Source organism: Haemorhous mexicanus, chromosome 26 (genome assembly GCF_027477595.1).
Source record: "Haemorhous mexicanus isolate bHaeMex1 chromosome 26, bHaeMex1.pri, whole genome shotgun sequence".
Lineage (NCBI taxonomy): Eukaryota > Metazoa > Chordata > Aves > Passeriformes > Fringillidae > Haemorhous > Haemorhous mexicanus.
Window position 1 is genome coordinate 5,946,483 of NC_082366.1, and position 12,097 is coordinate 5,958,579.

The following is a 12,097-nucleotide window of genomic DNA, read 5'->3' on the forward strand; positions in this document are numbered from 1 at the left end:
CCTCACGGCCGGCAGCCAATGGCGGCCCCCGGCCCGCCCCGGCCGGCCCCCGCCCGCCCCATCTCCTCCCGGCCCGGCCGGCCCCGGCCCGCCCCATCTCCTCCCGGCCCATCTCCTCCCGCCCCATCTCCTCCCGCCCCATCTCCTCCCGCCCCGGCCCGCCCCGGCCGGCCCCCGCCCGCCCCATCTCCTCCCGGCCCCGGCCGGCCCCCGCCCGCCCCATCTCCTCCCGCCCCGTCTCCTCCCGGCCCCGGCCCCGGCCCGCCCCATCTCCTACCGGCCCGCCCCATCTCCTCCCGCCCCATCTCCTCCCGGCCCCGGCCCATCTCCTCCCGCCCCGGCTGGTCCCGGCCCGCCCCATCTCCTCCCGCCCCATCTCCTCCCGGCCCATCTCCTCCCGGCCCCGGCCCGCCCCCGCCCGCCCCATCTCCTATCTCCCCATCTCCTCCCGCCCCATCTCCTCCCGCCCCATCTCCTCCCGCCCCATCTCCTCCCGGCCCCGGCCCATCTCCTCTCTCCCCATCTCCTATCTCCCCATCTCCTCCCGGCCCGTCTCCTCCCGCCCCGTCTCCTCCCCGGCCAACACGGTTCGGGGGTGTCACCTTCACGCAGGTAATGCCGTGGGACAGCAGTCCATGAGGAGATGGCAGAGCTCCTCCTGTCTGGTCCCAGTGACATGTCCCCATCTCTCTCCTAACACCCATCACTGCCTTCCCCGGCCAGTGAGCAAGAGGGTTTCTGCCCTTCTAAGCCCATTGCTCAAGAAGGCTCCCCAAAAGAGGCACACAGGGATTGTAAATCCCAGACGCTGTACTTGCTGCTGCTATGCCCTTGGAAGGGCTGGGTGGACATTTAATATAGACTTGTTTAAATGGAGGGATAAATTCCTTTCAGCCTTTCACAGTGACCTGGCTTCCCTCCTACCACAGAGGTGGCACCAGACCAAGCTAAACTGGCAGAAAAACCCCTCCATGTCTGTGCACTGCCCAGGGACAAAGGAGCTACTCACAAATGTGGCACCCATCAACACCCCAGGACAAAAAAATGCTTGTCTATTAATACTTCTATAATCATTAATACTTACAGTATATAATGCACACTAGAATTTTAATTTAAAATACTCCTCTTCTAACAAACAGGTCTTCACTCATGTCCAGAATAGCATCAGGGATTATCTGGAGAGGATACAGTGATTTTTATCTGAGAATTAAATAATTTTATATTTATTTCATAAACTAGGCTTAGGTCACTCAGTTCAGCCCTGGCTGTGTCCAGTAAGAGCAAAATGTGTTTTGGACATGTCTGGACTTCTCCTGGAGGGAGAATGGATGGGGATAATATCTCTGACTTGTGTCTCATCCCACTGGTCCTCAGTAGGGAGAGCTGTGCTGCTTTTCTTGCACAGCATATGAACAGAGAGAACTCTAGCAGTTCACTGACATGGGTGTTGTATTTGAAGGTTAATAGTCTATTTATTTTTAAGTTAAAAAAAATTGCCATAATGACTCTGCCTGAAATGAGGTTCATGAAAGTATCCACTTGTCCGTGGGTGCCAAAATCTTAAGATAATTTATGATAATATTTGCCTAAGGGGAGTGATGGAGGATGAACAACTTGGTTTTATTTTTCTGTCTCTATACAACCCACCTGCACCAGACATTTTTAATAATTGCCAAATTCCTGTTACTTAGGCATGGCTTTCATCCATGTTTTTCTGTGTCTGAACCTCAGCTGGATTCAGCCAGGAACCAGCTCACCTCTGGCTGCTGTGTTTGTAGGTGCCAGGGATCCTGCTCCCTGCGAAGCTGCTGCGTGTGCTGGCACTGGGAGAGCAGCCCTGCAGAGGCAGAGGCAGGTTCTTCACCCTCCCACCCAAATTCCTCTGCTTTCATGACTTTTTTTGTCCCAGTTCAATGACCGCTGGCGTTTGTCTCATGGTCTGGCAGAGCCTGGCGCCACACACACCCGAGAGACAAAGAAATAGGCTGTCTTTTCTGCTGGAATGAGGAGCCCACATTGTGAGGGAGACAGGCAGAGGGCTCAAGTGTTTTGCTCAGCCTTGGGCACTGAAAAACCCCCTTGCTTCTTTAAACATATCAGCCCAAAGCTCTGGCCAGGAAGCTCTGACCCCGAGGAAAGGAGCCCCAAGGCTGCACCCTCCTGTTCGAAGATCAGAGCATGAGTTTTAGAATAACAGAAGCAGCTCTTTGGGCAGCACTGGAAGCACAGCTCACAGCCCCACACACATCCCCAGACCTCCTGGACTGCCACAGGCTGGGTTAGGGATGATCCAGGCCAGGAGAGCAGTCTTTGCAAAGGATGTGAGCCTGGACAAGGATCAGGAAAGTCTCTTGGAGCTGCTCATTAGCAGAGGCAGAAGAGGATCAAGGTTTCTGGTGTTCACATCTGATCCTGCTGCTCCTTCCCATCCTATCAGGACATCATTCCACATCATCACCTGTAAAATACAGAAGTCAGAATGATTTGGGGTGAAATGGACAGCAAGAACCACCAGGAAAGAGAATTTCAAGACTCTTCAAGTTTTGATCTGTCAAATGATACTTTTTATGTTCCATTTTAAGGAAAGGTCACTTTCCAGAATGACATCAGAATATGGTTTAAGGAGATGAGCTAGGACCTTGCCTCTGACTAGAAAAGGTTTGCTTTAATGCATTTCTTGGCTGAGGACTGAGCTAGAGATCTACCAGATCAAATTGCTATCAACAGAAAAATGCTGTCTCTCTCCTGCTGACAGAGAGCCCCATTTATAGCCAGCTCTTACAGGAGAGCAAGTACTCTTGGAAAAAATCAAATAGTGCAAAATTGCTGACAAACTACCTCCACACTAGAAACAGCAGTACCTAAAAGCATCCCTGCTGTCCCTGCTAGTCCCACCAGAGCACAGATAACTGCTGTAGTTTGCAATGCCCTAAATGCAAGAATTTCAGTGCTCAGGCAAATATTTAGAGTTGACATACTCAACTTTAATGCCAGGGGAAATTATTTTTCCCCAAACCAATGTTTGAGCCTGTTGCAAAAACTTTCATGAGCTGATGTAAGGAAATTATCAATGTAGGTGGGATTTTTTTACATCAGTATGTGAAAAAGTTTTTTAGGTAACATGGTTGGTGTTGTATCAGTAGATTTGGGAACACAGGAACTGCCAGGGAATATGGCTGTCCAGCAACAGGGTTTAGATAAAAGTGCTTTTAATGCCAGTTAATGGTGGCCAGTGGGGCTGGCAGGGGACATGTGAACAAGTTTTGTATCAAGACTCCATTTAAAAAAAGTTTGAGATAACTTTTCAAAGTTTCTAAAAAGAAAAAAATCTTCTAGTGTGAATCAGTACACAAATAACTCATATTTTTTCTGAGTTTTGCATGTTGATTTACACTTCCCTTCTCAGAATTGTTTCAAAATATTTGCAATTTCACTTGTCTCTGGCATTAGGTGGATATTTCTTGAACATCTCAACATTTCTTGAACAATACACACAGAAAAGTGTAAGGTTTATGCTCATACTGACTGCAAAATGTATTTTCATTGATGCTTTCCCATGGTATAAATGGTTGCACAAGCAGCAATGGTTTCAGTTTGACAAAGCATTTTGTTGGGTGCTATGTTTGGTGAAGCTGAGTGAATTGAGATAACCTCATTTTCCCTGTCTGGCCTGACTCTACAATCTTAAAACAGTAGAAAGCAGAAAAAGTGTGTTCAGTATTAATAGTGAGCAGTACACAGAGTGAAAAGATCAGACATACAAGGAATTGCTATTTTTGCATACTCACTGCTCAGAGAACAGCAGCTTCAAAGAAAGCATTCACATCTTTGAATTGCAAGCTTGATTCACAGAGCATTCTGTGCATTGAAAAACCCATCGAATAAACAGAGAGTAGGCATTTTATCTTTGAAAAATATGAACAAATAAATGGCACCATAATAGATTTATTGGTAATGTGTAACAACTGGGTTTAGGGATAATCTCCAAGTGCTAGTTTAAAAAAATGAATTACTGCAATACATTTTGAAACGGGATAAATCCCTATGTACGTGTCACTTATAAAAACCGGCTGATTGTAACTGAAGTACAGACAGGTGAAAAGGAAAAGAGGGAAAGCCGGCGGTGTTTTCCTCTCCCCAGGGCAGCTTTCCAGCGGCTCCCACGTTGGGTCGGGTCGGGTCCCCGCAGCAGCTCTGCGGAGCGGAGCGGGCACAGCGCCCGCCTCGGACAGCCCGCCCCGGCCCCGCCGCGTCCCCCGCGGGCATAAGAGGGCAGCGGGTCCCGGCTGGTGGAGCCTGGGCACGCCGCACCGCTGTGCCACAGCCCCGCCGGCAGCAGGGAGGTGAGAGGGGCCGGGGGATGCCGGGGGATGCCGGGGGGATGCCGGGGGGATGCCGGGGGGATGCCGGGGGCTGGCCCTGCCCGGGGCAGGTGGATGCTGTCAGGGCAGCATCACCGCTGCTCTGGAGCGCTCCTCAGCCTTGCGGACGGGGAGCAGGCAGGGCTGGTGCATGAAAAGGGAATTTTTGTTAGGGTATTTTCTACCGTGTCTGGGAACAGTCTTTCCGTTCGGGCACTGACTGCTGAGCGGGGGAGGACATCGGCTGTGGGGTCAGATTCAGTACCTTGGGGTGGAGAAACAGGAGCCAGGTCGCAGGGCAGGAGACATTTACCGATGGGATATGAAAGAAACGAGTGCCAGGCAACAAGGCTTCTTTATTTTCCCAGCTTTTGGGTTGGCAGCTCTCCCTCAAACAAACAGATCAGAGTCTCTGCTTTGTCTGTTTGTGAAGTCTGCAGGGAATGCTGCAATCCGAATTATTATCATATCCCAAGAGTGTCTCCAGACCAAGTGTGGGAGAGGGAGGTTTGAGACGTGCTCATTTTGACCTGCTGGCACCCATCAAAACCAGCTCCTTCCAGACTCCCCTGACTGCTGGGCTGGCCACAGGGCTGCAGGCAGAGGCACAGCCGAGGGGACCTGTGACAGCAGGGACAGCAAAACCTTTCTGAAGCTCTCCTGTCCCCTGTCTGCCCCTCTCCTCATCTTGTGGCTCTGCTGTCTTCGAGAGCCCCTGGCAGCAGTTTTGGTTTGCTGTGACCCTCCTCCTGAAGCCCAGGCTGCTGCCAGTGCTTCCCAGCAGAAGCCTTAAACGCTGTCCGACCTTGCTGATCCACGGGGGAGCCCCGGGGTGCTCCCAAATCAACAGGAATTGCTGGAGCTTGCCCAGGCTGGCACTCCACCATCCCTTCTGACCTCAGGGCCACGCACGACCATGTCTGAGCTGGAGAAGGCGATGATCGCCATCATCGAGGCCTTCCACCAGTACTCGGGGAAGGAGGGAGACAAGCACAAGCTCAAGAAATCGGAACTGAAGGAGCTCATCAACAACGAGCTGAGCCACTTCCTCGGGGTAAGCACTGCCCTCCCCGCAGCCTGGCTGGGCTCAGGGGCCATCCAACAGCCCCTGCACTCCCCCAACTCTCTCCCACGGGAAGCCAGTGCAGGTGAAGAGTTTATTTACACAACAGGGCATTAAATCCTTTGCCCCAGCCCTACAGAGCAGCAGGATGAGGGGAACAGTCGATCTGTCAGACTGGGGTGTGGGCTGGATACTAGGGAAATGACCTTCCCTGACCCAGGGGGCTCACGATGTCCCTTCCCAGCAGCACAGCTGTGGCTGCAATTCCCCGGGGACAGGACCGTGCCCCACCAGACTGGGAACAGCCACAAGACATTCAGGATGTGTCTGAACAGAGATTCAGCCATGAGAGCACTTGGGAAACAGGGACATGTTACTGTCTGGGCCTCGCTGTGGCCCTCCCCAGCTTTGGCTGCCTGTTTCTATCCCTTCAGGAAATCAAAGACCAGGAGACCGTGGACAAAGTCATGGAGGCACTGGACTGCGATGGGGATGCAGAGTGCGACTTCCAGGAGTTCGTGGCCTTCATTGCAATGGTCACTGCTGCTTGCCACGAGTTCTTTGAGCAGGAGTGAGCTGGTGGGAAGCAGGTGAGCCCCTTCTGCTCATGCTGGAGAGAGGCAAGGCAGCATTGCTCCTCCAGGAAAAGGACTGGCTGTGCTCACAGACACCTTAGGGTTCAGCTTGCGCTAGACTTAGCAGCTTATTAAAAGTGCTGTGGCTTTGTGAACAAGAAACACTTGTGTGGCTCAGGAAAGGCTACTGGCTGGTGCCCACTGGGCTGGGTGCAGTGAGAATGCCTTGCCTCAAGCTCCTTCCCTGCTGGTTTAAGTCAGGAATGTGCATGGGGCTAGAAGCAGAGGGATGCTGTGATCCAAGCTCGCTTGCAAAGGAAAAAAGGAAATTCAAGGGTTGAAGGAAGAGGTGATGCAGAGGGGCTGGTTTTGGAAACTTGCTGCTGAGCCCACTGGCCTGAACGGGAAGGCTCCCAGTGACTCCTGTGGGCTCTAGGCATGGCATTAACACCAGCTCCTGTGCCATCACAGGTGCTCAGCAGAGCCCACCCATTTCTTGGTGCATTGAGACACCCTCGGCTTGCAAGGCAAAGTGTAACAATCTAAAAGCATCATAACCATCTGACAGCTCAGGCTTTTCACTTGTGGATCAATCCTGCTTTAGCAGCCGGCAGAACTGGAAGCAACAGTGTACGAGGCTCCTGCACTGGGGTCAGCTCCTGGGCCTGGGATCTGCCTTGACAAGGTGTCCAGGCTCAGGCAGAAGGGAAGTGGGAGTGGCCCAGTGTGACCACAGACCAGGCACAGCCTCCTGAGTGTGTGGAAATGACAAGGAATAAAACGTTGGTTTGGCCTCTGGTGAAAAACGTGTCCTTTTGTGCCAGGCTGCTGTGCACTGAGAGAGCAAGGCTGGGGGATCAGGCCTGAAGCACTGCTACAGCTCATGCCCCTGGGGTTCTCGTTGGGCATCGACCCCTCTCCTCTCCCCTGGTGTCACTGTGACTGGCCAGACACCCCTCGATTGTCACCAGCACCGTGCTCCAGCTGGCTGCCCACACTGCCAGGTGTAGTGCTAGGACAGAGGAACACAAGGGCCCTCTGCAGGATGTCACTGCTGCTGGTGTCCTGCAGCTCCTGCAGTGACAAATTCACAGCAAAGATGCTCTCAATGGTACTGGTTTTACCTCACTGCACATATTATATGATTTTATGCACAAAATGACATCTTTGGACAGGGACCATCTTGCTGTTCTGAGCAGCCTCCCCCAGGTTGTGCAAGGGGATGCTGAGGCAGAGCCAGGCACACAAGATGCCATTGTCTCTTTATGTGCAGTGCTTTTAAACACAAAACACATTTTGCAGGATCGATTCTTGTTTGTTTCCTAAATCTACTGGCAGTACAAACGGTTTCTGTAAGTGCCTCACCTCTCTTGCCTTTTCAAACAAAACACTTGCCTTCTTTTAAAGACTACAACCTAATTTACTTCCATAAACAAGGATCTCAGTAAAAGCAGGTGGTTTGGTCAGGAACCTGTGACAGTCTGGGTTAAAAAATGCAGATGACACAAAAAACCTCCCAGGGCTCCTTTCCAAGATGGAATGCCCTGTAACCACAGAGTGTTCTGCACACTGTCAGCTGCTATTGGGCCCAGCAGTCTGACTCATCTGCTGCACCACAAAGAAGTGTTTGCATTGAACTTTGTGTCACAGAAAGGAACCACTTGGGAACACACCTGGGAGTAATGCTGGTGCAGCACATCATTTTGTCTAGATAAACCAGACACCCTACCTCCCATAAGCCACATTGCAAGAGGGACAGGAAGAGTTCTTTCTGGGATATTTTTACAACCTTTCCAAAATGCTGCAGCTGTTAGAAGTAACATAACTTTAAAAAATAACGAATGGTTTTATTAAATTTTGTTTTAATTAATCATAAGCAGTATATTAATTATAAGCAGTAGGTTGTGTCACTTAAAGGCAGCATTTAGCAAAGTTGTCTGAAGTTACTTTTATGGGAACACAGCTTGGGAAAATTTCTGACACATTAAGTTTTGATAAACTAAATCTGATATGCTTCAATGAACAAGGCCTGGGAGATAAAGATGTATTGTTGAGGCTGGACATCTGGAATGCAGAATTTAGGGACTACAAGGACATTGTGCAGAAACCAGAAGAGACTAACAAAGACTGTGTCTGTGTGTGGAAAAGTCCTTACTGGAGAAAACAGATACCAAAACCCCTAAAAATATTTCCAGGGCATCCTTGGTCACTCAGGGAGTGCTGTGAGCTGTATGGCCCTCACCCTCCCCAACACCCCCTCTCATTCCCATCTGCCCTTCCCAGGGGACACAGGGGCCCATGGGACTTACTGGCCTGAAAGGGGAGAGCCTGCAGAGAGAACCTTCTTTACCCTGACAGTTCTGGAGGATTCCAGCAGCACAGCCTGCTGAAGTTGCTGGAGGGCATCATCCCAGGGCTGCTGTTTCTGCTTTTCCTTTCCAGCTACTGCTTCCTCCCTGGCAGTCATCAGCCCTGATCTGGCATCAGGCCTTTCTGTCCAGCTGGTGCCTTCTGCAATGTTTCCCAAGGGTACAAACTTCAGTGGATGCCTGGCTGCAAACCAAGCAGGGCCAGGGCCAGTCTGTGCCTGCAGCTGGAGCTCGGAGGCCTGGAAGGGCTCAGTCATGCATGGAGCAGCTGCTTGGCTGCAGCATGGCAGGGACATCCCAACAGCCCTGCCCTGCCAGCCCCACAGCAGTGTCCTACCTGGCACGGTGACAACAGCAGTGCAGCTTGGCAGAGGCTCAAAGCAGGAAATTCAGGAGCATCCAGGCTTTACAACTGCTTTACCTGCAAAGCAACTGCAGTGAGGTTTTGCAGAAAAAGCTCTTAATGCATTAAACTGTCTGTACCACGAGTGAGAACTGTGCTAAGCCAAGGTTTTGACCTAACAGCTTAAGTTTCAACATTCATCAAGTCAGATTGGCAAGAGCTGTTCTGAAATGTTTAATAAGCTTTTAGTTTTAAGATTTACTTTACAAGGCAACTCGTATCACTTTCATCAGTATCTCAATACAAAAGTCTTACAATGCTTTGTTTGCTAAAAAACTACAACATGGAACTGGGGGTTAGGGAGTTGTCTCCTTCTGCCAGCTGTTTTGGGGGCAGGGCTGTCCCACAGCCTGCTGCTGGAGGCTGCTGGACTCAAACAATAAGTTACATAGGTTCTGTACATAATTACAGTCAGAGTATGCAGCTGTATTATACACCACAGGTAAACACCACCAGGGCCCATAACTACTATAAAGGAGAGCTTTTTCTCAAAGATTTCAGAGTTTATGGATAAATCTGATCTATCAGGGGACTGACATCCATCTTTCTTAGGCACTGATCCAGGCAGAATTGCCTTGCAGAAAAAACTGGCTCTTTTGCAAACTTGTGCATTATTAATAAAAACTTTATGTAGCTCTCAAGTCTTTAACAAATTTATAAAAATAATTATTTGCTAGTCTTGTGCCTACCTTCAAACACAGAATTACTTGAATAACTTCATATTCTCTTTCTGTATTAGGTTCACTGCAGTATTAGATCAGGCAGAAACTTCAAAACCTTAATTAGTCCAACTGTGACCCAGCCAACTGGATATTTTAGCCTGAACAAAAGAGTTTAAACACAACTCCAAAGAAAACAAAGGACGTTTGTACCACAACAGCTCAAGCTAACTATAACACTGAATGGGTTTCCACGGTGGGGAAAAAAAAGTTACTATTTCAAGTTTTAGCACAGAATATTCAGGGAAAACATTTATACAAATCATTCAGAGTGGCTTTGGAATGGATTTTCAAATCCTTGGCATTGTGCAGGGCAGGAATTAACAGCTCACACCATGAAAACAAGCGACTGACAGGGAGTTAGAAGAGCAAGAGCACTAAAGGCTCCTGCATCAAGTACTTAAAACTGGGTATTACTTTGTATTTTATTATAAAGTTTATAGCATTACAGAGTCCAGCGTGGCACCGTAAGTAACCTTGTTACAGCATTTGTTTTTGCTTGGTACAAAAAAGCTGATCAGCAGCATGACTGTTACACTGAATCCAGGATTGGAAGGGGTTGGCTTCTTCTGAATAGGGATGAGTCAGTGTTTTAAAATAAAAAGGCTGCATTTTTAAATCTCAAATATGTGCAAAACGCCTTTCAGTAGAGAAAGTGGCAGAGGTGTGTGCAATGTTGAAGGACATGCCCCAACCCCACACTGCCAATTTACTGCAGTCCCGTGGAGGGTGAACTCTGGATGGCCACTCGTGACTTTGGGTGCTGCTTCCCGGAGTCCTCCTCACAGCTGGTGTTCTCTCCCCACCCCACTCTCTGTCCTTTTATGCAGTGCATCAAGTACTGACATTCATAATTATTCTCTCCCCTCTGCCCACCCCCCAAAATAAAATTGGTCCATGATAGTTGTAATAAGCTTCCTTCAGGAATTCCAGTAAACTCTCCATCCTAAGACAGCTGTGACTGTTACCATGGGTTTATGAAAGCAAATGCAATCTGGGAGATGAAGGGCTGCACGTAAAGAGAAGGATCTCCATTTTCCTAGGGTCTTCAACAGCTTTTAAAAACAAGAGCATGGATTCCAATGTTATTATGAGGAAAGCCCCTTGGATTTTGGTGCTTTAGCCTTGATGTTATTTGCTGTTTTCACATGTTGTAGGCAACATAAATAGGATCCAACTGATCAGCTAAAAATCCGTCTCTCAAGTGCATCCGTTGTTTCTCGCCACGGGAGTTGATGGGAATGACCCCGGGATCCACGATGACCACCACACCAACAATGAGATAATGCTCTTCCAGGACCACGTTGGTCACCAGTGCCACCAGGTCCAGTGCTTCCTGCTCTGAGCCTTCCAGCTCCACCACCACCACCAGCAGGTTTGTCCACGTAAACACAGCACTGTCGGCATGACACACGTGTTAATAATGGGGAGGGAAAACTCCCAGACAAGTTATTAGAAGAGATTATTAAAAGAAAGACAAGGCCTCCCAAAGCTGACAACCAAACCTGAATGCTTCGTGGCTGGAGAGGACCTACAGCCAGTGAGATACAGAACTCATTAGGGCCAAATGGGAATAATGTATGTGAGAAGACATCATCCATGAAATCCCTGAGATGTGTTTACCACACCCACAGGTGTACATTCTGACACTGCCAAAGGAGTTACATGCTCTTCTGCTTTAGAAGAAATACAATGGCACAGAGGAATAATGCTGTGGTTCTTACCATTCTGCAATGCTCTTGTGTGCCCTGATCACAGAGGTTTCTATGTCGATGGGGTGGTACCTCATTCCTCTGAGCTCCAGTGTTTCATCCAAAGAGCCCACCACATACAAGGCATCGTGTCTCTCTGCAATACAGCACACACATTTCAACACCATCACAAACATGATCACAGGCACAGCCCAACCTCTGCTGCTCAGCCCCCCCAGCAGCCTGACCCCCGTGGCCTGCAGGTGAACACCTCCCCTTTAACTCAGGAATCTTCTCTGATGGAAGTCAGCACGGCCTGGCTGCTCAGCCCCCCCAGCAGCCTGACCCCTGTGGCCTGTAGGTGCAGGTGAGAACACCTCCCCTCAATTCAGGAGTCTCCTGCAGTGGAAGTCAGCACGGCCTGGCTGCACAGCCCAGCTGTGCTGCTCAGCCCCCGTGCTCTGCAGTGAGGTGAGAATGCCTCCTCCTTCAGGTGTAGGTGAGAACACCTCCCCCTTAGATCAGGAGTCTCCTGCGGTAGAAGTCAGCACGGCCTGGCTGCACAGCTCAACCTGTGCTGCTCTGACCCCCGTGGCCTGCAGGTGAGAACACCTCCCCTCAGTTCAGGAGTCTCCTGTGGTGGAAGTCAGCACGGCCTGGCTGCACAGCCCAGCTGTGCTGCTCTGACCCCTGTGCTCTGCAGTGAGGTGAGAACGCCTCCCCATTCAGGTGCAGGTGCGAACACCTCTCCTTCAGTTCAGGAATCTCCTGGGGTGGAAGTTAGCACGGCCTGGGTGCACAGCCCAGCTGTGCTGCTCTGACCCCAGTGCCCTGCAGGTGAGAACACCTCTCCCTCAGTTCAGGAGTCTCCTGGGGTGGAAATCAGCACGGCCTGGCTGCACAGCCCAACCTGTGC

At 50.2% G+C, this 12,097-nt stretch overlaps 2 protein-coding genes across 3 annotated transcripts in view; one reads left to right on the plus strand and one right to left on the minus strand.

The window, feature by feature from the left end:
* The first annotated feature begins 4,189 nt into the window (after positions 1-4,189).
* S100B (S100 calcium binding protein B) lies at positions 4,190-6,805 on the plus strand. Its single transcript, XM_059868348.1, has 3 exons — positions 4,190-4,343; positions 5,264-5,415; positions 5,859-6,805. Exons 2-3 carry the CDS (start codon positions 5,278-5,280, stop codon positions 5,997-5,999), a joined length of 279 nt encoding a protein of 92 aa, XP_059724331.1. The 5' UTR covers positions 4,190-4,343; positions 5,264-5,277; the 3' UTR covers positions 6,000-6,805.
* Positions 6,806-8,921: 2,116 nt separating this feature from the next.
* The window catches only part of DIP2A (disco interacting protein 2 homolog A), a 60,309-nt gene continuing 57,133 nt past the window's right edge, over positions 8,922-12,097 (minus strand). For both annotated transcript variants that reach the window (XM_059868347.1, XM_059868346.1), the window contains 2 exons: positions 11,215-11,338; positions 8,922-10,887 (listed from right to left, as the gene is read on the minus strand). In XM_059868347.1, coding sequence (XP_059724330.1) covers positions 10,635-10,887; positions 11,215-11,338 — 377 coding nt within the window. In that variant the 3' untranslated portion in view covers positions 8,922-10,634. The remainder of the gene's footprint in view (positions 10,888-11,214; positions 11,339-12,097) is intronic.